Source organism: Manihot esculenta, chromosome 5, assembly GCF_001659605.2.
Source record: "Manihot esculenta cultivar AM560-2 chromosome 5, M.esculenta_v8, whole genome shotgun sequence".
In the NCBI taxonomy this organism is placed as follows: Eukaryota; Viridiplantae; Streptophyta; class Magnoliopsida; order Malpighiales; family Euphorbiaceae; genus Manihot; species Manihot esculenta.
The window spans coordinates 32,443,440-32,469,130 of record NC_035165.2 but is presented as its reverse complement, the minus strand read 5'-3'; the positions used below and the strand labels follow the sequence as shown (position 1 = coordinate 32,469,130).

At 34.8% G+C, this 25,691-nt stretch overlaps 2 protein-coding genes and 1 non-coding gene across 3 annotated transcripts; 2 read left to right on the top strand and 1 right to left on the bottom strand.

Moving 5' to 3' along the window:
* Positions 1–3,220: 3,220 nt before the first annotated feature.
* Positions 3,221–3,293, bottom strand: TRNAA-UGC. Its single transcript has one exon. It is a non-coding gene; the product is annotated as a tRNA-Ala (tRNA).
* A 2,435-nt stretch (positions 3,294–5,728) lies between these two features.
* Positions 5,729–12,431, top strand: LOC110616209 (translation initiation factor eIF-2B subunit gamma). The gene is made up of 13 exons (XM_021758557.2): positions 5,729–5,944; positions 6,043–6,138; positions 6,461–6,538; positions 9,441–9,521; positions 9,610–9,829; positions 9,905–9,963; positions 10,621–10,670; positions 10,755–10,842; positions 10,932–11,192; positions 11,290–11,382; positions 11,588–11,692; positions 11,787–11,903; positions 11,989–12,431. The coding sequence occupies exons 1-13, from the start codon at positions 5,879–5,881 to the stop codon at positions 12,058–12,060; spliced, it is 1,386 nt and encodes a 461-aa protein (XP_021614249.1). The 5' UTR covers positions 5,729–5,878; the 3' UTR covers positions 12,061–12,431.
* Positions 12,432–18,021: 5,590 nt separating this feature from the next.
* On the top strand, positions 18,022–19,901 carry LOC110614295 (phloretin 4'-O-glucosyltransferase). Its single transcript, XM_021755798.2, has one exon. It carries the CDS (start codon positions 18,298–18,300, stop codon positions 19,690–19,692), a length of 1,395 nt encoding a protein of 464 aa, XP_021611490.1. The 5' UTR covers positions 18,022–18,297; the 3' UTR covers positions 19,693–19,901.
* The last annotated feature ends 5,790 nt before the right edge of the window (positions 19,902–25,691 follow it).

Genomic DNA, 25,691 nt, shown 5'->3' with positions numbered 1-25,691 from the left:
GAATGGGGCTTCAAAGAACGTCGATTAGAAGATGGTTTGGGCCGTGCAAAGGTACTAGAAGGAGCAGGAGGAGGGCCATGGCTTGGACGATACCTTACCCTTCTCAGAAGAGATCTTAGTAGAAAATTTTTCAACCAAGTTCAAACTGCCAAAGTTGGACAAATATGATGGAATAGTGGATTCTAGAGGTTACCTGGCGATCTTTAGGACGACCATACAGTTTCAGAATATCAACGACTTCATGTTGTGCAGAGTGTTTTCATCAACACTCATAGGTTTGACTCAAAAATAGTACCAACATCTGAACTCCAAGTTTAATTTAGAACTTTACACAATTAGCTATGTTATTTAAATCCAATTTTATTACTTGTATACCTCCTAAAAAACTCTCCTCTAACATGCGAAAGATCCGCAAGGAAAGGGCGAGTTTTAAGGAGTTTTATCTCACTGTTTAATACAGAAGCAATACAGGTTGAAAAATTAAATCATGAAATAGTACGTGAAGCATTAAAGAAAGGAACACATAACGGTAAGTTCACAGATTACCTAATCAAGAACCTAGCCGTTACGTACCAACACCTAATGGGCAAATTCTAGAAATGGATCAGGCTAGGTGATGAAGTCCAAGCGTTGAGAGAGGACAAAAGGACGAGTCAAAAGTAAAATCAAAAGACAGAGAGGCGACACTATAGAAGTTACCCAGTCTCTCGAAGAATGGATGACCAAAGTAAACATAAGAACTATACTCCATTGAAAGACTCACGATCATATATTTTAACATGGATTAGAAAAAATGACAAGGAGGTTAGATGGCCTCCTAAACTCAACCCTGAGAAATCCAAAAGGTGAGATTGGATCAAGTATTACCGCTTTCACGAAGACCACAGACATACAATAGAGGAATGTCTGCAGCTAAAAGATGAAATAAAGAGGTTAATAAGGGATGACACACTTTGAAAGTTTGCTAGAAAAAATAGAGGAGTGAGGAGACCTGAACCCGAGGTAACAACTCTTGAAACTACCCCTGACCATGAACCTATAGGGGTTATACATATAATTGCAGGAGGATCTAGCAACGGTAGGGAAAAAATGAACGAGTCACATAAGATATCCTGAATATTCAAACAGTAGAGTCAGATCATGTATCTTTAATGTATGAGAACAAATATAACAGGAGGTAATGTTGGGTCTGATAAGTTGGTCGAATACCGAAAAGGATTATTTAGGGTCTCGAAGGTTATTCGACTAGGGTTTTATAAGCTGGTCAAGTTAGATGGCCAAGTCATTCCCCACTCTTGGAATATTTATAATCTAAGAAAATTTTATCAATAACAGTTAATGAGATATTTTTTTCATGTGTGATGTTCTCTATGATAAGAAACGTTGGAATTGCATTATTCAAAAAGATTAAATAACATTCATTAAAGGCCATAAGGCAGGTATCTGTCAGGCCACCTAATCTGAGTGTTAGTCCCGCTAAACAAAGTATCTTTATGTCAGGCCACCTAATCTGGGTGTTAGTCCCACTATATAAGGCATCTTAGACCAAGTCACAAGGCGGGTATTCGTCAGGCCACCTAATCTCGGTGTTAGTCCCACTAAATAAGGCATCTTATACTATGCCCTAAGGCTGGCATCCGTCAGGCCACCTAATCTGGATGATGCTGGGCTGCAGAGTGAATTTCGCCAGACCATAATTCGGGTGTTAATCCCGCTAAATAAAGCATTTGATGCAAAGCCACAAGGTGGGTTTCATCAGGCCATGTGACCGAGTGTTAGTCCTGCTTCACGAAAAGTTTACAAGGCATTTTCTAGGAGGCCACAAGGCGGGTGTTAGTAGGCCACGCGATGAGGTATTGTTCTCGTTTCACAAAAAATCTCTACGGAATTTGTCACTATTCTTACAATCATTTTCGAAAATCTAAAAATTTTCTATGAAGGAAGAAGGCACATTATAGGCGGGCGAGACTTTTTAATGATTGGCGAAGACGGAATGAACTACTAAAAAGTTGACTGTGGCGAGACGGGCTGCTAAATGAGCGAGTTAAGTCCATAAGGAAGGAAATGTCTGGAAGCTCGCTAGTATCACATAATCCATGTATAAGCATATAGTTAAATGAATCATGCATATAGATTTACGGTCTAAATGTTACCTATCGCAATATTTTTCTCACCAAATATTTAAATATGAAAATTGAACGGCAGTTCACAAATTACCCACCGCTCATTGATTGACTGATCCTTTTTCACACAATTATAGAAATTCCATTCCAAAAATCAATACTAGAATAGCCCAAGAGAAACCCTTTATCTCACAAAAAATAGTCCCAATTTGTTGAAGGAGTCAATATTTTATAATCTCTCAATCAATAAGAATTTCTTTGATTCTGATAAAAAAATTATTCAAAGAAAAAAACATTAGAGCGAGAGACTTAAGAGAGAGTGTAGAGAACGAGAGAAAGAGATCCAAGCGAAAGAAAATACTTTTTTTTTTTTATAGAATTTTTGTTATGGTGGGCAGTTAATATCCACCAACATTATCCTTGGCAATTACATGTATTGCCATGCAACTGCTAAATTAATTAATTATTTTTTAATTAATTTTTTTAATCAAATAACAAATGACTTTTTTTATTATTATTTTTGGGCTAAATTGTAGGTGAGCTTTTATTCTTTCAGTAAGAATGAGAAATAAGAATCTCATTTAGTCATGATGGAAAGATGTTCTCATTCTCAACAGACTGAGAATGATTTATAATTATTTCAAAATTATAAATACTTTAATTCGATTTGAGAAGAAATTAATTCTAATCTACTGATTCAGTTTTTTTTTTTTAAAAGAATTATTAGGGTTAAATGCTTTAAATATTTAAAATTATTAAAAAATTTAAACATACTAAATCAATTGAAAAAAAGTTGAGATATATTAACTGATTAAAAATAATTTATTAGTTAAATTTTACTAAAAAATAATTTGTTAGTGTATGACTTAAACTTTTAGATATTACAGATTAATGGAAAATAGTACATTTTATAGAAATCTTTTAATCAGATATTTTAATAAAAAATTTAATTTCACAAGTGTTTTTTTTTTTTTTATTAACAATTTCTCAAGTCTGCTTAGTATTAGAGGAATAGAAGAAAATTGATGTTAATAAAAGAGTTCCAAAATCTCGGCTAACGGAAGAAAAGGTTGGCAGCTCAGAAAATTTTAAAAAATTGGAGATGCAGGGTATCGAACCCTGTACCTCTCACATGCAAAGCGAGCGCTCTACCATTTGAGCTACATCCCCACACGTGCTAAAGCAAAAGTAAAAATATTAATAACTTGTTTAAAAATGGATATTTTATACTACTTGGTTAGATTTATCATTTTATAAAAAGCCTAATTTATTGCTTGATTTTTATTTAGTTCTTTAAATATGAAAAAAATTATTAATTAATTACTTAATTTTAAAAAATATTTTTAAAATTATTAATCATTTATTATTTATTATAATATTTTAATATGATTGAATATCGGTAAAATAAATAGATTTGAAATTTAATCTTTTAATTAGATAAAAATTTCGTTAATTAGTTTCAACTATGAATTTTTTTATTATTTAATTCCTATAAAATATAAAAATTTATTGACTAATCTTTCAACTTTATAAAAGTAGTTATTGTCTATATTTAAAATATTTTAAAATTTTTAATAATATTTAATAATTAAAATTAATGAAAGGATTAATTAATAAATTTTTTAAAATTTTAAAAATATTTTAATATATTTTTTAAAATTAAAAGAATATTAATAAATTTAATTATATTACAAAAATTAAATAATAAGTTTCCCTTTATAAAATTAAGTGATGACCGCTGGATTCCTTCACCCCGGGCCAGGGGCTTGACCACGGCCCAAGACCCATGACGTAGAGGCCCACACACCTGATATACATAACAAGCCTGGCTCATCCAACCCTCAATGCCGGGCTCGACCCATCTTCTTCACTCAAGTCGGCCCGGTCCACACGAAGCAGGCCCTCTCCACTCAGGCTTAGCGTCCGGCCCAACTCTCGGCCTAGCTCAGGATCCAGAAAAATATTCACCAGACAGCCTGACAGATCCGCTCGAACGTACGCAAGAGAATAATCAGAGGCCGTTACGCATGGAGTAGGCGGTTGATACCCTAGTACCTCCGAATCCGCATGGCAGAGACGCGTGGCCCAATCCTGGAGAGACCTTTACACGTCACCAGCAAGCAAGACAATCTATAAAAGAGGAGTCCACTCCTCATAAAAGAGGATGCCTTATTCAGTAATACAAAACTCTTGTAAAATCCTATTCTATTGGATCTCAGATCATAATTAAGAATATATGGAACAAATGGAGATTTAAAAAAAAAAGAGAGAAAGAGCTTAAACACTTACATTAAATATTTTTATTTTCGAGCGAAAGGCTTTTTTTTTTCATTTTTTAACTTTATCTTTTATTTTATTTTTCTAATTTTTATCATGTGTTGGAGCGTTTTTAGAGTACTTTTATTTAAAAAACATTTGTGATTGTTTTACTGTTAAAGAGTTTGGAGTCGTATCAACGGCATCAGCAGAGTTGTCGGAGTTGATGCTAGTCGACATCGAATCCCTATATAGATTAGGAATGTGATGGAACGATACTTAATTTTGGTGGGTTCATTGCCAATCATGGACACTTAAGGTTCATATTCATTTGGTTGCTTGGGTTTGTGGTGTGAGATTGATAGTTGACTCTTTCTTTAATCGGCTTTCCGTTTGCATGTTAGTTGTTCCTTGGATGTAGCTGTGTGGTAACCATTTCATTTATGCTAACCATTTTATTTATTAGATAAAATAATTTAAATATTTTTATAATTTTAATATTTCAATTTCAAAAAATAAAATATAATTATCAAGATATATAAAAAAAATCAGTAAAAAAATTCAAATTAAGGAGAGAAATAATGTGTAACGAAAATTAATTTAGATAAGAAACCACTTATTTATTTTTTCTTAATTGTTTTTTTTAAACTAGTCTCTTTTATTTATTGTGATTTATTTAAATTTTATTTTTTTACGATAAAAATTATAAAAAAATTACTAATTAATTTGATTTTTTTCTTTTCTATTGATATTTTATTTAAAGATGTAACTACTGATTTTCTCAATGTTTTGATAATTATTTTTTATAATTATCTAATATTTGAAAATTTAGGATATAAAGTTAATTTTTTAAAAGATTTGGATTATTATATTCAATAAATTAAAATATTGAAATATAAATATGAATTTATAAAAATATTTGGATTATTTTAGTTAATAAATTAAAATATAAATTAGAAATAATAAAAATATTAAGTAAAATTATAAGTGTGATAATTTTATATTTAGATTAAAATTAATTTGAGTTTATACATAAAATTATAATAAATATTAAATGTTTAGTTAATTATCTGAAATTAAAAATTTAGAATGAAAATGTAAATTGATTAAAATTTTAAATAATTTGAGTTAATTGGCTAATTATTATTTATATGATTTTTTTAATAAAAATTGAGAATTAAAAAAAAAATATCATATTTTTTTTCAAATTTATTTTAATAAATTTACTATCAAATTAAGTTTGGAATTGCTGGAGTGCTATTATTTATATATTTAAACATTCAACAATTTTTTTTATTTTAATCAAGTATTTATAATTTATAATTCATAATCTAAATAATACAGAGTAGGCATTAATCCTCACGGTGCTGGAATTGCTATACAATTGCAATTGCAATAGCGATAGCGATAGCGATTCAACTACTTCAAACAGTCAGAAATCTCCTACCGCCACCGAGCTTCTCTGCCATCCTTTCTTCTTTTAAAGTTTGTTCTCAGATATGGATTTCCAAGTGGTTGTCTTAGCTGGTGGTACTTCAAAGAAATTGGTTCCTCTGGTCTCTAAGGTTTTGTTTCTTTTCAACAAAAGCAAAACAAACCCCTTCAATTTTTTTGACATTCAACTGTCTCATTATTGATTATTTTCTTTTCTCTTTGAATGCAGGAAGTCCCAAAACCGCTGCTTCCGGTGGCCAACCGGCCGGTTCTGTCTTATGTTTTGGAGCAATTGGAACTCTGCAATCTCAAGGATCTTATTGTGGTATGATTCTTTTATATGTAAAATTATTTGACGCCCTAATTACCTGTGTCTGTGTTTCTGCCTTTCTAAGAGAGAGAGAGAGAGAAGTGGCCGTGGATTGGAAAGGGGAGCAAAGTTAATGAAGGAGTCATAAACTGTAAAGTTCGCTTCTTGAGATATTCATAATTTTAAAACCAAGTAAAGTTTTGCTTCTTTAGGATTTGAAAGTAAATTTGGAACAGATTGGATCTTGTCTATAAGGTTCTTATTTTATTATATTTTATTTTCTGATGTTAATTTATAGAGTTGTTTATTCGCCTTTTATGTGTATCCTGTTGACTAGGTTGTTGAAGGGCAAGATGCAGCACTTCTAGTTGGTGCTTGGATATCAAGTGCTTATGTTGATCGTCTACATGTTGAGGTACTTAATTTTATTCTCATGCAGTAAATCATTACAAATTGATGATAGGTTTAACTTATTTGAAGATGTAGTTCATGGTCTATACTGCTCTATTTGTTAATCTTTCACTTTTCAGCAAATACTAATGACAGTCTGTTTGGAATATAACAAAGTGATCATAAAGCTTATTCTGAGATGCAGCTTAACTTTATGCAACCAGCTAACCAAGCAAGCCAACTAATAACTAACTAATAATTTACTGCTAAGCACAAGTTGACGCCGTAGTAATTACTTGCATCATTGTTTTTGTTAAATCTGGGCTAAGTCTAACTCACCCCAAAGGGAAGGAGCTCCTATACCTTATACAAGGGGCATATTACCCTTTTTCAAATGATGTGAGATTCAACACACCCCATGCCCTCCCAGGACTAAACTTGAGCCTAACACATTCATGGGAGGCGGCTTTGATACCATGTTAAATTTGGACCAGGGCTAACCCACCCTTGAGCGGAGTGCGTGTGGCTCGTATAAAGGGGCATATTACCCTTTCCCAAAGCGACATGGGATTCAACAGTTATGGTCCAACTTCTAATGAAAAGTAAATAAATTTGATACTGAAGTTCTAGATTGAAAATCAGGAGTTGCCGCAGTGATGCTGAATAAATTATCTACTTGTTGTAAGCCCTGTGTGAAGCCAATTTGTTAAAAACCTTGAGTTCTATCTTCTCCTTAAAAAATGTATTATCAACATCATTAGTGCAATTATCAGAAAGGTGATGCTTCTCTGTGAGGTTCATCTTATGAAATCATCCACATGTATAATTGAGTTTTTATGATTGAAATTTTCAATATGGGATGTTGCATGAATGATCTGTGTCTCCTATAATGCCTATGCTATGTAAGCTATGTGCTGGTGTCTACTTTTATCACTGATTGGTGAGTATTGGAAAAAAATTTCTCTTCATCCACATGGTAAAATCTAGTTTTGTGGCTTCTTTTCCCAATAATATTATAATTGTGGAGACTTATGATTATGATTGCTACAAGTAAAAGCTAAAGGCAGAGTAAAGACGGAATTACAGTGTTATATCTAGAATGATTTCTTTCTCAGATAACAGAAATTCTCTTGTATTTCTCATGGAATAGAATATATAATTAGGATTTTCAATCTGCAAATTTTATTATTTTTTAATTTGAGAACCAGAAGTCAATGATAGCATAGGCTGAGTACTCCATAACCTAGGAAACTGATGAAATTCATTTTGTATCATCTTCCTGCCAAATTTATGTTCATTATATATAAATTCATTTATGGGTTAGTTTATCTTAGACATGTTTTCTCTGCCTTGTTTCTAGATTTGATTTCAGGATGAATAGTAAATGTGAAACACTATGAATTCAGATTTGGTCTTGAAGTATTTGTACTAAAATTTGTAAATACAATCCCCTTTCGCCCAATTGCTGCGTGGTGTTTGCAGCTAGGATTTATCTCAACCTCAATCCATGCAGCTGCTGTGCTTTACACCTTATCATTTGAATTGTTGAGCTAACTAGCTAAGGTGATTGTCTTTGATGTTAGGAAGCAACGTTATGCAGGCTTGTTAATGTTTTTAATGCTTTAGTGAAGTGCTAATTTAGCAAATTCTTTAGAAAGCCTTATTTTCTACCTTCTAGGCTAGTGGACATTTGCTCTTAGAACTTTTCTGTATATATATTTTTTTCAAAGCTTTCTCATGAATGGTGTTTGAGTTTCAGACATCTCTTCCTGCTCTACTTAGGTGTGTATCTGCACTTTGCAGGTGGTACATTCTTTGGTATCTCTTAATATAGGCAGCTATTACTTTTACATTTTTTGTCGTCATGAAGCCTCACTCGCTTTCCCTTCAGGCTTCTACTTCTGCTTCTTTATGTTGTACGCGATTATATATGTATTATTCAGCTGGAATGGGAAAAGTTAAGAGAAGCAGTTTTAGGATTATATATAATGTATTTGTTCCTATGCCTTTGCTCTCTTACCATGCTCTCCAATATTGCTACATGAAATTCTGAAGGTCTAGGAAAATGGTATTAAGAGATTGAGTATCATCTACCATACAGCCAGATTTCAAGATAGAATTTTTAATCTCAACACTAAAGTGGTTTCAGGAACAGATATATGAAAGTAAAGAATGGTTGCAATATGCCACTATAAAGATAGCTATTATGAATCCATAAGCACTTGTAGATAGTAATGGGTTATGCATAGCTTCATATAATTTTTTGGGTGGTGATTATATTTGATCCTTTTTACCCATTTTAAATTTGGTCGATGTTTTCCTATGGTTTGAAAACCTGATATAATTTCCTGTTTTACTGTATATCCTCCTGCAACCTCTTTTTACTTTTTTAATTTTTGGGTAAATTTGTTGCTGCTCATTTTGGTTCTTTATCTGGTTAGTTCAACTAATATACAGAGATATTACTCTAGCACTAAGATTAACTTTATCTGAACTGAGATATAAGAACATCATTTATAGCATTTCTTTCTATTGGTGCATGGTTGATGCCATTCAAAACAGTTGTTGAGTATTCTTGTAAAATATTAGCACCCTTGTCTAAGCACACTTGAAAATTTTATTTGCAATAGAATGTCTAGGTATTTTTCTTTATTACACCGAGAGCTGAAAAGCGTTGGCTTTCTTGACCATGGGCCAGCTGAATTAAAATATTGATGTGTTGAGGCTTCTTAATTTGTTGCTGGAGGCCATAAGAAGCTACTACAGTTTATATTATGTGGTTCCCATTAGTCTCCAAGATTAAGTCAAGGTCTTCCGTTATTCTGCAACTTGAAAGTCTTTTGCACATTATGGTACTATTATTTTCCTAGTTTAGTTTTCTGCTAAAAATGAAATTTAGAATTGAGACATGCTATATGACACTGCAGGTTGCTGCAGTCCCTGAAGATGTTGGAACTGCTGGTGCTCTTCGGGCCATTGCGCATCATTTGACAGCAAAAGACATTTTGGTTAGCACCCAAGTCTTTTATGGTGTCTGGTTCTCAAGAATCTCTATAATGGTTTGTTTACAGCCATTGGTGTTTCATCTTTCTGCAGGTTGTGACTGGTGATCTTGTTTCTGATGTTCCTCCTGGTGCAGTTGCAGCTGCTCACAGACGGCATGATGCAGTAGTGACTACAATGCTTTGTTCTGCTCCTGTTGGTGGACCTGCTGAATCAGGATCCTCTGCTGGAAAGGACAAAATAAAGAAACCGAGACGATATAACATCATTGGGCTGGACCCTACAAAGCAGTTTTTATTACATATAGCAACAGGTTGGTATCTCGAGTTGAGTTTGATGTTATTTGAAATACTTTATCTGTTATGTGTCATCTTGGAGCTTCTTGCAGGAGCTGAAGTTGAGAAAGATATTCGAATTCAGAAGAGTATTCTTCGTGCAGTGGGACAGGTAATGAAAGGTCATTTGCCTCTCTCAGCTTGTTATTTTAATCAACATTTACCAGCAGTTGACAACTAATGGGCATTTGGTAAACTTAATACAAGATACTTCATATGTTATTTATTCAAGTAGAATTTACAAGCATCAGTGGAAATATTTCCTTCAATCTTTTTTATGTGCTGGCTAAGAAAAATTCTCATTTATGGAACTGATTGTATCCTTTCCATGTGGTATTCAAGTCTGCTTCTTCCCTCTTAACTTCTATGCACTTGGAAGTATTGAAGTTCAGCAACATGGTCTGAATCACAACTTTTATTCCTTGCACCTCTTTTTTTTTTTTATTTTATTGGTTTTCTTTTCTTTTCTCTCTCTCTCTCTCTCTCTCTCTCTCTCTCTCTATAATTCTTCATCCTAGTACACCTGGGCTATGCTTTTTAGGCAAAATGGAATCAAATTTTATATTGAATTTCAATAGAAGGCTTGGTTGTGTTTTACTGTATAATGGCTTGCCAATGTAACATGATAGTTTGTCATTTTTAGAAGTTATGTAATTGTGGAGGCACAAATATAAATTTATACTCATCAGACAAGTATGTATTTAGAAAATTTATTTGTTTCATAATCTTCTTGTTTTTTTTTTTTTTTTTTTAAATTACATTTCATTAGATGGAGATACGATCTGATCTTATGGATGCTCATGTGTACGCGTTCAAGAGGTTTGTCCTTTTCATGTCTTGTCTTCCACGATTGCTTTTTATCTGTTGTCCATAATCCTCATCTTTTATGTTGATATCTTTCAGGTCCATTCTGCAAGAAATTTTAGAAGAGAAGGATAAATTTCAAAGCTTAAAACAGGATGTACTTCCTTATCTTGTTCGGAGCCAGCTGGTTGGTCGAATTAAGTCTGTACTTTTTTATAAGGTATTTGTACAGTTGCATAAATCTTAAATCGGTTTAAATTGTTTAATGGACATCAGAGGTCGGAGTTATCACTAAATGGTGTATCACAAGCAGAAGAAAATGGAAACGAGAAGGTTAGTTCCCAGAACAACCATGTAGTGGTATCTCAAATACTAGCCAATGCTTCTACACCAAGCTTTCATGAACTCTATGCGTTGGGTCATAATGGTTCTGCTCCTGTTCGAAGAATCCACAAGTGCTGTGCTTATATTGCAAGTAACACCAGATACTGTGCACGCTTAAATTCTATTCAAGCATACAGTGACATAAACAGAGATGTGAGTTTATGTAGTTGAATCTTTTCGTTGTATGCTATGTTTATATTCTAGTTGAGCAGTCGATTGAGTTGAAACTTGTATCAAATTGTTAAATCAGGTCATAGGTGAGGCAAATCATTTGTCCGGCTATTCATTCTCTGCTCATAACAACATCATCCATCCATCGTCACAGCTTGGATCAAAAACTACTGTGAGCACAAACATAACCTTGCTTCTGGAGTTATTTAAACTAGTTTCATCAATGATACCCTACTCTAGGATTAGGAATTTGGTATAATACATTTGTTTAGTATGAAGGTTTGTAATGGTATTTTGGTTTCATAGGTTTTTACAATCCCATTTCCTACTCACAGAATTCAGTGTTCATATTTATAAAGTAGCCTTGGTGGTTGTAGGTGGGACCTCATTGTATGTTGGGGGAAGGTTCACAAATGGGTGATAAATGCAGTGTGAAACGGTCCGTTATTGGTCGTCACTGCCGGATTGGTTCTAATGTGAAGGTATTATGATTTGTGTTGAAGTGAAGAGCATAAACTGTAAATTAATAAATGGGGAATGACAATTAGAGCTTTTATTTGTATTTTGTAATTTCAGGTTGTTAATTCAGTTATCATGAACCATGTTACCATTGGAGATGGCTGTTCAATTCAAGGTTCTGTGGTTTGCAGCAACGTACAGCTCCAAGAGCGAGTTGGACTCAAAGATTGTCAGGTAATCTCTCTTCTCCAATCCACCCATCAAAATGTAGCACTACAGTACAGACATTCATGTGCCTTCTCCTTGGTCTTCATGCCAGGTTGGAGCAGGTTTTGTAGTCACTGCAGGTTGTGAGTACAAGGGAGAGTCCTTGGCCAGAAAAGAGAAATGAATGAATGGGGGTGTCCCTTGCTAGAAAAAGAAATGCAGATCTCAGGATTCATCTCAATTTTGTACCGTGATCATCATTGGTTTGTCTGGATTTTTCTGACTCCTACCCTTTAATGGTAAATCAAACCTATGGGAAGGAAAGAGAAATCCTACAGTCAACAAGTGTATCATCCGACTTCCGTCATTTGTTTCTTTTTCGTTTTTTTTTTTTTCTCATCTCTTTTGTCATTGTTTTTAATTGCGCTGCATGTATTGTTCCCGTGTATGTTTAATGACAAATTACACAATTGGATGAGGTTCAATTTTGTCATAATCGTTGTAAAAGATGTTCGAAGTTCACTGGTTCTTGAATGGAAAAGCCTTTATCATTCACAGAGTGTTGCTTGCCTATCGCTGCCATAACCCCTTGGATGGTTGGTTTATGATTGAATGGTCCGTACTTTAATTAATCCATTGTACAGATAAATGTAACGATAGGCATCAAACTAATATACAGGCTTTTATCTTTTTGCTTCATTTGCAATCCTTAAAAGCATTTAAATGAGTGGAAGGAATTTCATTTGATACAACGCCAAATGCCTAATTCTATCTGTTTCTAAAAAATGTGCAACTATATATAAATTAGTTAATAATATGCATATGGGAGTCGTTTTAACAATATAAATATGTTTTAACAACATAAAGTCCATCACCCTTTGCAAAGAGTTTTCAAAGTGCTTCTTTAGGCTTTTAAATATAATTAGACTTATTATAAGCTTCATTCGTCTAGCAAGGCAAGTCATGCACACCAAAGAAGGAAGGTTTTGGCCAAATTGAAACAAGAAGATAAAATAACATTTTCCTCTTTCTTTATACTTATTTATTAAAATAAAAATATCATAAATAAAATAAAATAAAAAACTAGAAGCAAATCAAATAAATAAAGTTCAGAAATTAAAAAGATAATTAATTTCAGATTTGAATAAAATAAAAGAAAAAAGTACTTAGAAAATAAAAATCTAAAAGAAGCATAATTTGAAACATGGTGAAATTCAACCAAGAAAGGGAACTGAAGAGAAATTCTAGCCACTATCTTCCTCCTGTTTTAATACCAAAATAATATTAATAATATGAAAATAAAGATTAGAATATAAAAAACAAAAAATAATAACTCAAGAATATAAAAAAAAAAAAAAACCAAGTAAAGCTCTACTGAAAAGGATACATGATTTTGATAGATTCTGAAACAAAAATATAAAAATATAAAAAAATAATAAATTAATCCAAATAGAATAAAAAGAATCAAAGCAAAAAGGACTTGAAAAATGTGAGCTATGCTATAACAATAAAGCTATTTCAGAATATGATATATTCTGTACAATGATTTTATAAGTAATATAACACCATTTTAAAGTCTTGAATATGAAAAGAAGTAATTAACCTTAAAAATCACATAATTTGATTATTCTAAAATTTAGTTATATCTCATTGAAATCGTGACGAAATCATCGATACTTTAAATAAACATTGAAAAATCATAAGTAAATTAAGAAATCTCTTAATCAAGTAAATAATATATAAAAATTATAGGGATCAAAATCCTTTATGGTCAAAATGGGATACCCAAGCAAACAAAAAAAAACTTCAATATCTATGCATAAAATTTGTATTGCCCTCAAAATTCATATCAAGAATCAATTCATCAAAGTTAAATAATGAACATTATGCCATCAGAAACTTTTATCATTCTTAATAATGACATTAGAGAAACTTTTATGAATAGAAATTCTAACGAGTAAGCCAAGAAACTTCAAACTAAAAAGGTGGATTATTATGCTTAGACGGAGAGAAACTATCTAACCAAAGGAGTAAGGGCTGGTCCTCAAAGCTAAACATAAGGAGGTGTACGCAAATCCGTCCCACATTGGGAGATGATAAGAAATTGAAATTGAATATAATAGGTAGCACGAAACTACTAAATAACTTCGATTAATCATTTTGGTCAAGTGAAAAGTGGGTCCAAAAGTTATTTGGGCCAATTTGGACCGACTGTTTCAATTGGTATCAGAGCTACCCTGGGTCAGAAAAATTGTGCGGAGCTAATGGGCCTGCGAGGAAAGGGCTACCCGTGAGAGACGAGGTGGAGCCGCCCGAAGTACTAGCGAACCACAATACCTAAGGGTTCGGTCTTGGTTAGCAATTGTAATGGATTCAGTTGCGACGATGACGTCGCAAAATTTAGCGGGACCGAGTGTAACGGTCAGCTGCCTGCTTGGCGAAATTGCAGCGCTGACTGTCCCACATCGGAAGATTTAAAGAAAATGAATTTATATATAATAGCTAGCACAAAACTATTAAATAACTTGGGTTAACCATTTTGGGCCAAGTGGAAAGTGGGTCCAAAAGTTATCTGGGCCAGTTCGGGCCCGGCTGTTTCAATTGGTATCAGAGCCATCCTGGGTCAGACAAATTGTGCGGAGCTAGTGGGCCTGCGAGGAAAAGGCTACCCGTGAGAGACGAGGTGGAGCCGCCCGAGACACTAGCGAACCACAATACCCAAGGGTTCGGTCCTGAGTAGCAATTGTAATCGATTCAGTTGCAACGAGGACGTTGCAAATTTAGCGGGACCGAGTATAACGGTGACCTGCTAGCTTGCGAATTTGCGGCGCAAATTCGTCCCACATCGGGAGATGATAAGGAATTGAAATTGAATATAATAGTTAGCATCCCACATTTCCATTTATTTAACCTCTCATCTAGCATCCCACATTTCCATTTAGTACCAAAATTTCCTAAATCAATCCAATTAAAAGAGAATCATCATAATGTTGTTTGCCAGAAGCAAATCCATGGCTCCTCCATATATATAATCTTTAATGCATGGAACATTTTCCCTATAACACTGATCGCCTGCTATATGTAAATTAGCATAAATCACTGAACAAGCCATCACAAATCTAATAAAAGCCTATGCATATATGGATTAAATTGATCATGACTGTAGGCTAGCTAGGGTCACCTTCCAATCCATTTCCAATATGAAATATTCTCGAGTCTAAATTCTCTGTATTTTTCAACAATCCATTAATCTTTAATAGTTCATGTTGATTCTTATGGAGTAATTTTTCAAATCATACATAAATAAAAAAATATTATTAAAATCATGCATAATCTAAAAATATTTTCGAATTTTGTGTGTTAACCCAACGTGTTTGGCACTGTCGAGCACCAAAGTTCGACACTATGAGTGTCGAGCACCAAAGTTCGACACTATGAGTGTCGAACTTCATAATGTTCGCTACTATAGGTAGCGAACATTGGATCATAATGTTCGCTACTATGGATAGCGAACATTGGATTGCCCAGCTTGTTCGACACCATGAGAACTCTTCGGCAGTTACGATCCCGAAGAGTGATGGCCCAAAGTAGTCCGCAGGTGCTGTGCCGTGCTGCATGCAGTTGCGGTATGCACGGCTGCACTCTTCGGTTATTAAATTAAAAATATATATTATCTTAATATTTATATTTTTAAAAAATAATAAAATAATTAATTAATATTAAAAAAATATTTAACTTAAAAAATATCACGTTTGAAAAAAAAAATTAATATTAAAAATTAATTAAATTTTGAGAGATGAAAAGTATATATAATAGATATTACTTTTGCACAACAGGGAATTTGTTAGGCAGTGATAGTAATATCTATTATATATACTGCCGAACAAATTTTGTGCAAAAGTAATATTTATTATTTATACTTTTCATCTCTCAAATTTAATTAATTTTTAATATTAATTAATTTTTTTTTCAAATGTGATATTTTTTAAGTTAAATATATATCAAAAAGTTAAATATTTTTTAATATTAATTATTTAATTATTTTTTAAAAATATAAATATTAAGATAATATATATTTTTAATTTAATAATTTTAAACTTTCACTGCTTTTCGGCACTTATAGTGCCGGAACATGTCATGGGAGCAGATTACTCTACTCCCGTAGTACAGTGGGTGCCGAACAAGCTGAGAAATTCAATGTTCATCATCCATGGTGGCGAACATTACGAAGTTTGACATTCATAATGTTGAACTTCCGTATTCGGCAATATGACTGCTGAACATTTTGAGTTGACACACAAAATTTAAAAATATTTTCGAATTTTGTATGATTTTAATAATATTTTTTTAATTTATATATGATTTAAAAAATTGTTCATTCTTATGACCACCCTACCCTTATTCTTAGGCCCTTAGGCATCTTTTACACGAGGTGCACCTATAGAAACTCCTTCACTCACAAACTCCTCCTTTTCCCTACTCATTTGATTCTTAGTTGCATTCAATTCCATACCGTCATCGTCAGTAGATAATACTTGAAACTAAGAGCCTATATTTTTACCTATTTTTCTGCTCTTCAAGCTAAGGATCCTATCTCTAAGTTTTTTTTTCCAAATCATATAAAAAAAATTTGAAATGTTTGTCCAGAATATAAAATATTTTAATTCTTTTGTTCAAACAGCTCAGTTCAACAATATAACTGTCAAAATTAGCATGTTCGACACTCAAACACTAATAAACATCCAAACTTTAAAAAAAATAAAAAATTAGACATTATTTAAGAAAAATTATATAAAATTGTTATAGTGAAAGTATATGTTTTTAAAATTTTTATTAATTATTTTATTAAATTGCGAGTTAAAAAAATTTAAAATTTCATATAGTAAAAATACATTAAAATTTCAGAATATCATATTTGTGAGAATTTTAAAAGATAGAACTGTGAAAGAGTATAAAAAGATTGTTTAAGAATTATATATTTTAGATTATGTTTGTTTTATAGAAAATATTTTTAATTAAATGTTATTTATATTTTTTTTAGTATTTGGAGTACTTGAAAAAATTAGTCAATTGAATATTTTAAATATTTCAGAATTTTTTCTTTAAAATATCTATTTTTTATATTTATATATCTAATTTTTAAAAAATAATTTAATTACTAATTATTTAAAAAAAAAAGTGTCTAGTAGATATTTTACATAAAATTTTCATAATTGATAATAATTTTAATTATTAATTATATGTCAAACATAGTTTAATTTTTTTTTTATAACACTTAAAACGTTCAACATATCAATTTCGACAGTTTTATTATCCAACTCTATCACTGTTAAATAAAAATTTAAAATATATTAAATTAATTAAAAATATTTTTAACGTAAATATAATTTTCAATTATTTTTTTATTTTATATATGATTTGAAAAAAAAAAAATCCCAGTCTCTCCTTTTAACTAGCATCCTAACCCATATTAACCTATCTCCTCCACATTGGCATTATTTTGCCTCCTCCATACTTGCATTATCCTCAATATTCTAAGCTCCTATTGAATTCTCATTTACCAGCACCTCCTTATTAATATTTGAAGGAGTAGTGATCTTAGTTTCAAGACATGTGATCTCCTTATGCCTACACTTCCATACCAAAAGCAAACACTTAACAGAAATAATAAACACTCATAATTTTTACTTTTTTCCATTCACTATGAAAGAAGCTTCATGTTAATGGTTTCATGAGATTGACAGTAACTACAAACCTTACCACCAAGGGCAGCCTAAACTAAGCATGAAAATTGTCTGCACCTCCTAAATAGTTCCTTTCTTGGTTTATTTTTCCCAACCAAACTGGAGTTAGGTTCGATTTCGAAGATATCACACCAGTGAGCCGTGGGGCAACTGGATTTGATCGATCACATGACATGTCTCCCTACGAACCAATAAAAATAACTGGAGCATATCTAATAAAATTGTCCAAATTTGTCTCTTCCATCAAAAACAGTGTTCTGCGGCATTATTTGACAAGCACAAGAAACCACTTCACCTAAAATAAAAAACGTCATCCCATACGTCATCTTGTCAATGATGGATTTCTTCAGTCCATCCGAGTCTTAATCCTTCTCGTTTCGGAATTTCCTAAAGATGGATACCCATCTCATGTCTGAAGTTAGTTTTGAGTAAGATGAGTTCTTAACGTTTCTATAACAGCCACATTGTTATTTTCTTTTTAAATTTTGTTTGATTCAAATTGCTTCTTTCATCTACTGCTTCTTTATTTAAACTCTCTGTTTCCTCTCTGCATGCATGTGCCACTCGTTAATTAAACCAATAGCTGCTGTAACCACAGAATCTCCTACTGCTACTACTTCCATCTCGCTCTCAAGTCTCAGAAGCAGAACCGCTTCAGCCGAAACACTACCATCGTGATGCAACCTCGCTTTCTTCTTGTAACCTTTCCGGCGCAAGGCCACATAAACCCATCTCTCCAATTCGCTAAGCGTTTAATACGTATCGGTGTTCATGTTACTCTTGCTACTACTCTATATGCGAAACGCCGCATGACCAAAACCTCATTCCCCGTCGGCTTGTCATTTGTCACCTTTTCTGATGGTTACGATGATGGATTCCAGATGGGTTACGATGACCATAACAACTACATGTCGGAAATTAAGCGTCGCGGCTCACAAACTCTAAGCGATATAATCGTGGCCAGTGAGAATGAAGGCAAGCCATTTAGCTGTTTAGTCTACACGTTACTTCTTCCCTGGGCAGCTGAGGTAGCGCGTGCACATAACCTTCCGTCTACACTACTCTGGATTCAGCCTTCAACGGTTCTTACCGTCTATTACTATTACTTTAATGGTTATGGAGATTTGTTTAGCAACTGCAGTGACCCCACTTACGTTGTCCAGTTACCAGGAGAGCTTCCATCGTTCACTAGCCGTGACCTTCCCTCCTTTCTAATTCCTTCAAACCCTTATACTTTTGTACTCAAGGCATTTAAAGAACAGCTAGAGGTCCTTAGCAAAGAAAGCGACCCAAAAATACTCGTAAATACATTTGATGCATTAGAACCCGAAGCCTTGAATGCTATTGAGAAGTTCAATATGACTGCAATTGGGCCATTACTTCCTTCTGCAATTCTTGATGGGAAAGATCCGTCGGATACATCCTTTGGAGGTGATCTTTTCCAAAGTTCAAAGTGTTACATAGAATGGCTGAACTCAAAAACAAAATCATCAGTAATCTATGTTTCGTTTGGGAGCATTGCTGTCGTGTCTAAACAACAAATGGAAGAAATTGCTCGTGGATTACTGCATAGCTCTCGTCCATTCATGTGGGTGATAAGGGAAGAATCACATGGAAATGGGACTGAAGAAAATCAACTGAGTTGCAGGGAGGAATTGGAAGAGAAAGGAATGATAGTGCCATGGTGTTCTCAAGTGGAGGTTTTATCTCATCCATCAGTAGGATGTTTCGTGACGCATTGTGGGTGGAACTCAACTCTGGAGAGCTTAGTTTCAGGCGTTCCAACTGTGGCGTTTCCACTGTGGACAGATCAAGGAACAAATGCAAAGTTAATAGAAGATGTATGGCAAACAGGGGTGAGAGTGGTACCCAACGAAGAAGGGATAGTAGTAGGTGAGGAGATCATCAGGTCCTTGGAGCTGGTCATGGGAGATGGAAAGAGAGCAGAAGAGATAAGAAACAATGCCAAGAAATGGAAGGACTTAGCTAGAGAAGCAGTGAAGGAAGGTGGCTCTTCAGACAAGAATCTTAGAGCTTTTGTGGATGAAGTAACTGTCATGAATCAAAGATAAGGTGATTTTGGCAAAAAATTCAAAGTGTTTTTGATAGAGATAAATCCTTCTTAATCTTAGCTACACTAGTTATATATCCTTTGTGTCCGTTATATACTTATCATAATTATCCAGGTAACCAATATGTCAAGCTAAGGACAACAATATGTCACAGATGCTGGTCCCAATTTCTTTTCTTCATCTGATCAAATTAACTTTTGTTTCTTCTATTCTCAATGCCTCCCAATTTCTCACCATTAAGCTTACTTCTACCATCTACCTTAGTTTAGCATGCACAAATTATGTCTTTTCACTCTCCCATTTTCATAATTTTTAAATTTTAAATTAATTAAATCTCACAAATATGAAATATACTTTATATGGAATTAATTCATCTTCATTCAATAGATAAAATCTTAAATTGGAATAAATGATTAATTTACTCTCGATCTTTATTGATTTTATATAACCTTTAAAGATGGATAATTTCTAAAAGAGATGACCCTAATACAACTTTTTACGTATTTATCGGTTGTAAATATTATGTTAAAAATACCACTAGTAAATCAAGAATCACAATTTTTGCTATCTAAAAAATTAATTATATATTGTCTAATGAATTTAACTATTTTGAATTTATTAAACTGATTATTAATTTTTAGTCTAATTAAAGTGAATACAATAAATATAATTAATTTTTCAAGTAGGGAGAATAGTATTTCTTGATTTATTAGAGTTAATATTATCTATTGATGAAAAAAAATTATTTAAAAGTGAGTTATCAGTTCTTAAAAATATATTATTTGAAATTATAAATAAGCTGAATTAAATTAAAAAATTAATTTGGGTATATTTATTAGAAAAAAAACAGTTTAGAGTATAATTATTGCAATTTATGAAATTTGAAATTTTTTAACAATTACCAGTTATATTAAAATATTAATTTTTAGTGTTAATTAGGATGATAATATAGTATTTCCATTAAATTTAACAGTTAAACTTAACATTAGGATATAAATAAATTTAGATAGTTAGTTTAAGATATATTAATTAACTTTTAAAATATATTTGATAAAGCACCAATATTTCAAGGTTTTGTTTTTTCATTATTTCTAATTTATAAAATTAATATTTAAATTCTTTAAATGAATCATATATTTTTAGTAATATAATTTATAAAAGTATATTGAAGATGGAATAGAAAATTTTATGAAATTAAATTTTTTGGAGAACAGTTCATTCAAATAATAAAAAACTTTTCGTGTAATTATATTATAGTTCACTCAAAAAATATAATTATATTTATTAAATAATAAAAAACTTTGGAGAATAGTTCAGTCAAGTAGATTTAGCCTAAAACGCCAAACACTTTGTTTGTTTTTATTAAGATCACAGAGCATTGCCTCTTGAAAATTCTTCGCTCAACTACTCTAATGGGACCTATTTCATTTGAATTTCAAGCATATTGTCACCATGTAATCTTTCTGGTTGTTAATCTTCTTAAGCTAAGCTAAGAAGATCCAATTAAAGATAATGAATTAATTCTACCTGCTCTGTAACGCCCCGGAAATCCGGACCGCTACCGGCGCTAGGATCCAGATCGGCGTAAGGCCGCCGGGACCCGTAGCAAGCCTGATATATAACCTGTGAACCTGTTCAATCCCATACATGATTAACAATACTCAAGAACCTGTAAACATTCTCATAGATCAACCAAGCTCATCCTGTACATAATCATATACATAAACATAAACCTCCACTGGAGTCCTCAATCAAATACTCCAATGGGGTATCTCATCATACATAAGAACTTGGTTGACTCATAACATCATAACTTATGAACATAAAGATCATGTGTACAAAGGGGATAACCATACTCAAAGGGGTCAAGCACAAACTCTAATCCTCAATATCATTAATACATTACATGACTTATACATTACTCTTACATTACAACATTTATCATGTCCACATCTAACTATTACAACACAGGCATGAATCTACTCTTCCTGACCTTCTGGCCTATCCCGTACCTGCACACCTGGGGGTTAGGGGAAAGGGGTGAGCTACAAGAGCCCAGTGAGCAGAATAATAAAACATTACATTTTAAAATTTATGCCTTCATGAAATGCGTCACATCACAACAAAGCCACATCAAGGGTAAACCTGTCACCAGCTAGTCCCATCGTCATAACTATTGCCAGCGGCGTAGTCAAAGGCTCACTGGACTTCCTGTACACATAACATAACTTACACTGCCCCAAGGCCTTATTAGGCACTTGGTCTTGGCGTCCCATGGTGCCAGGGGCGTAGTCAAAGGCTCCCTGGTCTTTCTTTCTCATAGTGCCAGGGGCGTAGTCAAAGGCTCCCTGGTCTTCCTGCCAGGAACTAGTGGATCATCCAGCATTTACCCACATCATCAACATAATATGCAATGCAACATATTCGTGATGTCTAATGCAAGCAACCTAGTATATCACATGGCAATCGTGATGCATGAATATGCTCAAAACTTATATTTCATCAATTTAAAACTTAAGAGTTTATTCTACTCACCTCTGGTTGGCTCTAAAGACTCTGACAAGTTACTGAAGCAGCTAGCACTGCTGGGGTCCTCGGTTCCTCGGGTCCGAACCTACACAGGTGGACTCAAGTGAGGGACCTAACATATGTGAACATAACTCTAAAAATACCCCCAAAAACCCCCTAAAACATCCTGAAGTAATCATAGAAAAACATGCATGAAATGGCTGAACAGGGCACTTTCGGCGGCAGGTTCGGCGGCCGAAAGTCCCGGACAGATCCGAAAGTCGGGCACTTTCGGCGGCACCTTCGGCGGCCGAAAGTCCCAGACAGATCCGAAAGTCCTCTTTCGGGGGCAAGCTTCGGCAGCCGAATGCTGCCTCCACAAGGGGGTTCGGCGGCCGAAAGTCCCTTCTGCTGCCAAACCTGGTTTCTCCCAGAATGGCAGAAACTTGGCTCACATGAACCTCTTGCCTCCCACAACCTCAAATCATGCATATATCTCAACCAAAACATGCATACAAGTTCCTAGGGGTCTCAAAACATCAAATACCCCAACTACAACACTTCAAACACACACAATCAACACACATTGTTCAAAACATCAATATAACCCACAAACTCAACATATAACCTAACATGCATTTCTACCCAAAGAACTCATAAAAACTTACTTAAAACATACAAGGAGCTTAAGATCGGCTCTTACCTCTTGAAGATCGAGAGAGAGAGACGACCTAAACTTGGAGATCCAAGAAAATGAGCTCCTGGGTTCCCAAAGCTCCAAAACTTGTTTTAAAAGTTCAAAACCTTCAATGCAAGCTTGAAACTCAAGAAAAATGGTGGGGATTTGGAGGAAGATCACAAGATTTGCAAGAGGGAGGTCGGAAGCTCGCTGTGGCCGAAAATGGGAGAAAACTCGCCCATTTCGGCTAAGGGTCCCTTATATAGTGGCTGGCCAGGCCACGTTCGGGGGCTGAAAGTGATTCCGCATGCATGCCATGTTCGGCGGCCGAACTTGACTTTCGGCGGCCGAACCTGGGTTTTCCTCCAAGGACTTTTCATGCAAAAACTCATTTAAATTTCATACTTAAAACATAAAACACATTAAAATATTTTATAAAAACATGCTTTTACCCTTCTAGAGGTCTCCGACATCCGAGATTCCACCGGACGGTAAAAATTCTGGTATCGGAGTCTAGCCGGGTATTACATTCTCCCCCCCTTAAGAACATTCGTCCCCGAATGTTCCTCAACTAGCACATGCATAGCATACACATAACATACATACAAGGCACATAAAACTCACAAAGGACTAACCTCAGAAAAGATGAGGGTATTGCTGGAGCATGGACTCCCGTGTCTCCCAAGTGCATTCTTCCATATTGTGGTGGTTCCAAAGGACTTTCACCATCGGGATTTCCTTGTTTCTTAGCTTTCTGATCTGGGTGTCTAGGATCCGCACTGGCTGTTCAACATAGGTGAGATCCTCTTGGATCTCCACATCAGGCTCACTAAGAACCTTGCTCGGATCTGACACAAATTTCCTCAACATTGAAACATGGAAAACCGGATGGATTCTTGCCATAGATGCAGGCAAGTCCAGCTTGTACGATACATTCCCAATCTTTTGCAAAATTTCAAAGGGTCCGATGTACCGTGGAGCTAGCTTACCTTTCTTCCCGAACCGAACCACTCCCTTCATTGGAGACACCTTGAGCAATACTAGATCCCCCTCTTGAAACTCTACCTGCCGTCTGCGGATGTCTGCATAACTCTTCTGTCTGCTCGCAGCAGTCTTGATTCTTTCTCTGATTAAGGGTACCACCCTGCTGGTGATCTCTACTAACTCAGGCCCTGCCAAGGCCTTCTCTCCAACTTCTTCCCAGCACACCGGTGACCTGCACTTCCTTCCATACAAAGCTTCATATGGAGCCATCCCGATGCTAGCATGATAGCTGTTATTGTAGGCGAACTCCACCAAGGGTAGATGTTGCGTCCAAGAACCGCCAAAATCTAGCACACACATTCTGAGCATATCTTCGATAGTCTGGATGGTCCTCTCCGACTGTCCGTCCGTCTGTGGATGGAAGGCAGTACTGAAATCCAACCTGGTACCCATGGCATCCTGCAGACTCCGCCAAAACCTGGAGGTGAACTGGGGCCCTCTATCTGACACTATTGAAACAGGAACCCCATGCAGTCTGACTATCTCATCAACATACACCTGCGCCAACTTGTCCACAGAATAGCCACTCCTGACAGGGATGAAGTGAGCAGATTTGGTGAGTCTGTCCACAATCACCCATATGGAGTCCAATCTGTTGGACGTCGCTGGTAACCCCACTACGAAGTCCATAGCTATATTCTCTCATTTCCACTCTAGAATAGGTAGCGGGTTAAGCATTCCAGCCGGCTTCTGGTGTTCCAGCTTCACCCTCTGACAAACTTCGCAGGCTGACACAAACTGTGCCACTTCTCTCTTCATAGCTGGCCACCAATAAACCTTCTTCAGATCTTGATACATCTTGGTGGCTCCGGGGTGAACGCTGTATCTTGCATTATGAGCCTCTCTCATAATGTCTTCTTTTAGCCCTATGTCATCCGGTACACATAAACGACTCCCATAGCGGAGGATCCCCTTACTGTCAAATCTGAACTCACTGTCCTTGCCTGACTGAACAGTCCTGGCAATCTTCACTAACTCTGGGTCCTCATGCTGTTTCTGAGCCACCTGCTCCAGAAACACGGGTGTCACTTTCATCTGAGCAACCAAGGCACCTGTACCAGACAACTCCAACTGTAGACCTTCATCAATGAGCTTGTAAAACTCCTTCACCACTGGTCTCCTCTCTGCCGTGATGTGGGATAGACTGCCTAGTGACTTCCGGCTTAGGGCGTCTGCCACAACATTCGCCTTACCCGGATGATACTGAATCTTGCAATCATAGTCACTCAGCAACTCTACCCATCTCCTCTGTCTCAAATTCAAGTCTCTTTGACTCAGGATGTACTGCAGGCTTTTATGATCTGTGAAGATCTCACATTTTACCCCATAGAGGTAATGCCTCCACATCTTGAGTGCAAAGATTACTGCTGCCATCTCAAGGTCATGTGTGGGGTAATTCAACTCATGCCTCTTCAGCTGTCTAGAAGCATAAGCAATCACCCTTCCATTCTGCATTAACACACAACCTAAACCCACTCTGGATGCATCACAGAACACTGTGAAGTCCTCATCACTAGATGGCAGAGCTAACACTGGTGCTGAAGTCAACCTCTTCTTAAGCTTTTCAAAACTTTCTTCACATTGGTCTGTCCACCCAAACTTCTGATTCTTCCTGGTTAGTCTGGTCAGAGGAGCTGCTATTTTCGAGAAGTCCTGAACGAACCTCCTGTAGTAACCTGCCAAACCCAAGAAACTTCTGATCTCTGTTACTGAAGTGGGTCTAGGCCAGTTAGCCACAGCCTCTATCTTCTTGGGGTCTACCTCTATT

Coding starts and splice junctions, on each gene's coding strand:
- LOC110616209 (XM_021758557.2), top strand. CDS start 5,879: ATGGATTTCCAAGTGGTTGTCTTAGCTGGTGGTACTTCAAAGAAATTG. Junction 10,843..10,931: donor ATCTTGTTCGGAGCCAGCTG/GTTGGTCGAATT, acceptor AATGGACATCAG/AGGTCGGAGTTATCACTAAA. Junction 11,693..11,786: donor GGATTGGTTCTAATGTGAAG/GTATTATGATTT, acceptor TTGTAATTTCAG/GTTGTTAATTCAGTTATCAT.
- LOC110614295 (XM_021755798.2), top strand. CDS start 18,298: ATGCAACCTCGCTTTCTTCTTGTAACCTTTCCGGCGCAAGGCCACATA.